The 4,409-nt window shown below is 43.0% G+C and overlaps 1 protein-coding gene across 1 annotated transcript; it reads left to right on the top strand.

Annotated features, from left to right (window-relative positions):
- The first annotated feature begins 2,088 nt into the window (after window positions 1-2,088).
- Window positions 2,089-3,121, top strand: LOC112877786 (TPD1 protein homolog 1B-like). Its single transcript, XM_025942152.1, has 3 exons — window positions 2,089-2,207; window positions 2,354-2,458; window positions 2,598-3,121. The coding sequence occupies exons 1-3, from the start codon at window positions 2,138-2,140 to the stop codon at window positions 2,996-2,998; spliced, it is 576 nt and encodes a 191-aa protein (XP_025797937.1). The 5' UTR covers window positions 2,089-2,137; the 3' UTR covers window positions 2,999-3,121.
- The last annotated feature ends 1,288 nt before the right edge of the window (window positions 3,122-4,409 follow it).

Raw genomic sequence — 4,409 nt, forward strand, 5'->3', positions numbered from 1 at the left:
TCCGTCTTTCATGCTTTGTACATCCATATTCTGTCCATCTCTGAACATCAAGAGATAATTTAAATAGCTTAAAACAAGCTCTTCAATAATTTTTAAAATATAAAACAAGCTCTTCAATAATTTGGAAAAAGTCAACTTAACATTTAAAAACTAAAAAAATAAAAATCCAACCTATTATTGAACAACTAAATTTTATTGAAAATAACTATCATGCATGTGTGTAAATATAGAAAAAATAAATCTTCTTCTCTCTCCTTCATGGATCTAGGAATTTCTTTAAATATATAGATTGGACACAAATGATTACATAATGTTGTTCTCCTACTAAAATAATATAAGTTCATTAAAAAATTTGGGCAAATGGAGCCCTAAATAGCAAATCCACATCATGGAGATTTAGATCTAGCTAGACGTAAGAGAACTATATTTAAGATTTAAAACTATCTAAAAAGTTTAGAAAAGATATGAAATTAGCATCAACTAACCTCCTAGAGCTCCAACTTGAAGGAAATCAAGGATAAGATTGACTGAGGAACTCTTTATATATTCAGGTTTGCTTATTGGGCCTAGGCTCCATCTGCTGTTGGGCTTATTTGGTATAAGCTTGGTCTTCTCGGTAAATCGGTTACCCGAGAGTTAGAAAAAAACCAATCTTAATTCCGTTATTAACATCTGGGAACTGAATTTAGAACCGAAACCTTCGGTCTCAGTTACTTCGATTTCGGATATTTCAGCTCGATTTTCAGTTATCCGTTAATTATGCCAATCCTGATTTTCAGAGGCGGATGCCGCCATCATCCGCTCCTAAAAATAATCCCTATTTTTAGGGGCGGATGATGGCGCCACCAGCCGTTACAAATCCTATCTTTAGAGGCGGGTGATGGCAGAGGCTGGTGATAGCGTCATCCGCCTATAAAGATGCATTTCCAGAGGGTGGATCTGCTGCTACAGTAACCCAAGTACTTTTGTAGGAACTGGTTACATTTTGATCCACTCTTGGAAAAAAATAGGATATTGCTACAAATCGCTTTTTAGTAGTGGATGGTGGCGTAGGTGGAGGCACGATGGACAAGCGAGGAGGAAGGTTAACAGTGAGAGCTATGATACAACTAGAGTGGTAAAGGGTTCTACATTTTAGCTTAGATAATGTAAGTGCTGGACCTAAAAGGATCGGACTCTAATCTTATTCAATTTTGAGCTAAATACACATAAGGGCTAAGTTGATTGTGAAGAGAGCAATAGGGACATGATCCGTTACCACCTCTAGGTACAACATGTTGTATATCTGGCCAGTCTCAGTGCATAGTTTTATTGCACAATTATCATGACTAAGAACTAGGTAACTGCGCCGGCTGGATTTCATAGTGATGATGAAACTCTCCCTTCTCTCTCCTTATAATTACTCTGCCATATCAGCAAAATTTGCTGATATGGCATGATATTTAGTGCCAATAAATTTTTTCATGAAACTTCCACTAAGACCGGTCTCAATAGGAGTTTCAAGGCATTAAATTCTATACCACATCGTTAATTTTACTGATTTGGTAAGAAGAGAGAAGGAGAAAGTTTCATGTAATCTGAGAGAAGTTTGGTCACCTTAAAACTCATTTAGCATATAGTTTCCAATTTTGATAACTTAGTAAAACTGTGGACTGACACTAGTGTAAAAAAATTGACCCTCGCCCGACACCGCTCCGCATCCCAATGTGTGCGTCCCCACCCAGAGCGGCCTTTAACGGCTGTGATAAACCCGTTGGAACATGTGTGCTCTCTGATGCCCACGGACGGACGGCCACCGCGCGACGTGACCAGTCACGTAGCTGCCTGCCTGCCGCCACCGTCGTCGGAGTTCAGAGATCCGTATGCGTTTGAAAGGAACAGCGTTCGACTTGCATCGACTAGCTAGCTGCACGGTCTCCCAAGCTGATTGATGCTCCCATTACCGATGTTACGGCGTGCATGGCATTACCATTACGAGAGTATATCGGGAGGCGTGTGTGTGGAATACGAGCCAGCATAGAGTGGTCGCACACTAGCTAGGATAAATACCCCCGATCTGCACTCGTTGTACGCGGTGCGGCTGCGGCAGAGGAGAGCACTAGCTAATCTCCGTAGCAGATACATACCGGCCGGCGAGATGGATTGCCCTCTGGAGCGAGCTTCCGTGGCGACCGTCATCGCCTTTCTGCTCCTCCTAGCTTGCCACGGTCTGTGCGCGCGGTTGCTCGTGCCATTTCCATGAATGCTAATATCTCTCGATCTGTTAGTTACATCTATGCATATATATATCTTCGACGATGCCTAACCAAACCAAACTAACTTCCTACTTGCATTGCTGACCACGGGTCACCAGGTCCAGCTGGAGTCATTGCCGGCGGCGAGCCTCCGTACTCCTCGGCGGCGGAGACGAAGAAGCACGCTGAGATGCACGCCCGCAAGATGCTCATCAACGCGACAAGTAAGATCTCTGCTCGCTGCCGATCTAGCTATTTCGCCAGTATATTCCTTTCGTGCCTTCCAACAACAACATGTGTTTGTTGACTCGTCACTGTTGCATGCGTACGTATGCTCACGTGTTGCGTTGATGGATCGACCAGCCGGAGGGCACCCGCGCGGCGTTGCTGCTGCCGCCGCCGCGGCGTACGCGAAGGCGGCGGAGCGGACGACGGCGGCGCTGGACGAGGACGACGACTGCTCGGAGGGGGTCGTGCAGGTGTCCCAGGTCAACGCCGGCCCGCTGCCGAACGGCATCCCCACCTACAGCGTGGCCATCACCAACACGTGCCTGGACTGCACGGTGCGCGACGTCCACGTCTCCTGCGGCGAGTTCGCCTCCACGGTACTCGTCGACCCCAGAAGCTTCCGGCGCCTAGCGTACGGGGACTGCCTCGTCGGGGATGGCGGGCCCATAGGCCCCGGCGAGACCGTCTGCTTCGAGTACTCCAACTCCTTTATCTACAGCATGGACGTCGCCTCGGTCTCGTGCGGTGATATTTAGGTTTTGTAGTGTGGGGGTGTAAGTCTTGCCAACATAATATTTCCTGCCTTACTGGTTGGCAAATAAAAGGATCAGTGTAGTCTACTAGCTCATTTCAGTAATGCTTTTGGTTTCTTGGGAACTTTGGAAAATGAACTGTGTGAGATTTGTTTTATTACTCGTAACAAAATTACAAAATATAAACGCGTTAGTTTTCTTGCAAGCGTTTATCTATGTGGCTCGGTTATTTGTGAAGTTTGATGACAAATTTATGTTTGATTAGTTTTAGTTTACATTGTCATAAATAAAAATATTGGATGGTTTCAATAATCTAACGAAACCATGGTAAAAGTAACCGGATGACGGTGACCCATGCATATCCAGCTATTGTTAGTGGCTTTGCTTGACTATGCATGTACTTGAGGATTGGTATTGGTGTTGAAATTTGGTTCACCTCAGGTTTGGTAATTAGCATTGGCGTTAATTGTTGCTTATAGGATGGTTTCTGTAGTATTAATTATATAACCATATAGGATTTTCAGCTTATGCGGCACCATAATAGATAAGAGAGAGAATGGAGAGAGAAAGAAATTAGATCTCATGCAAGACCCAGTGTCAACACGAGAACCTATGCACTAGACACCATCAAATTATGCACTGGGAGTAAGGTGGTGTCTTCATAATAAATAGAGAACAAATATGATAGGTGGAGAAGAGAGAAGTGAATTTAACAGGAATCAACTCCAAAATATTATGGATTGTAAAGTGTAGTTTCTAAAGACGGTGTCTTGATGATATAGCAATATGGACACTATCCATATACAACATGGATTGGAGTTGCCCTAAATGAAACAATAAATGGCTTGAGGTGCATATATCGCCCAAGTTACAAGGCAACTGAGTTCCACAAGCGGAGTTATGTGCATGAAGTGAAAATTCATCTTACATACTTTAAAACATTGTGAAAAAATAGCATTCTCTACAAATTAGTATGCCATTGCAAAACCCACGAGGCCAATCTCAATGCAAGTTTCATAGAAGTTTCATCCTCATTAAATGACATGGTGCCATGTAGGCCAAATCAATGACATGATATGAAATTTATAGAGAGAGGGGAGTTGGGTTTCATAGGGATGCAACTCCGTCTACATAGTTACTAAGACTATGAAGTTAGAATAAACCCTGCCCGAGAGCAATTAGTTTCATTGTCATAACTTTTCTTGATCCCACCATGTGGTCATACCCAATGTACTAGTAATTAATTTAGTTAGAATTACTAGTGTTGTTGCTCGAAAAAAAAAGAATTACTAGTGTTCACACAGTTCATGTGGCAAATTTGATCTCAATACCATGCAACAATTAAATATTGTCTAACATATGAAACGGTGAAGTGAAACTATGCACTGTGAAGGGTTGTTTTATTTATCAACCT

This window comes from Panicum hallii, chromosome 9 (genome assembly GCF_002211085.1).
Source record: "Panicum hallii strain FIL2 chromosome 9, PHallii_v3.1, whole genome shotgun sequence".
NCBI classification, from domain to species: domain Eukaryota; kingdom Viridiplantae; phylum Streptophyta; class Magnoliopsida; order Poales; family Poaceae; genus Panicum; species Panicum hallii.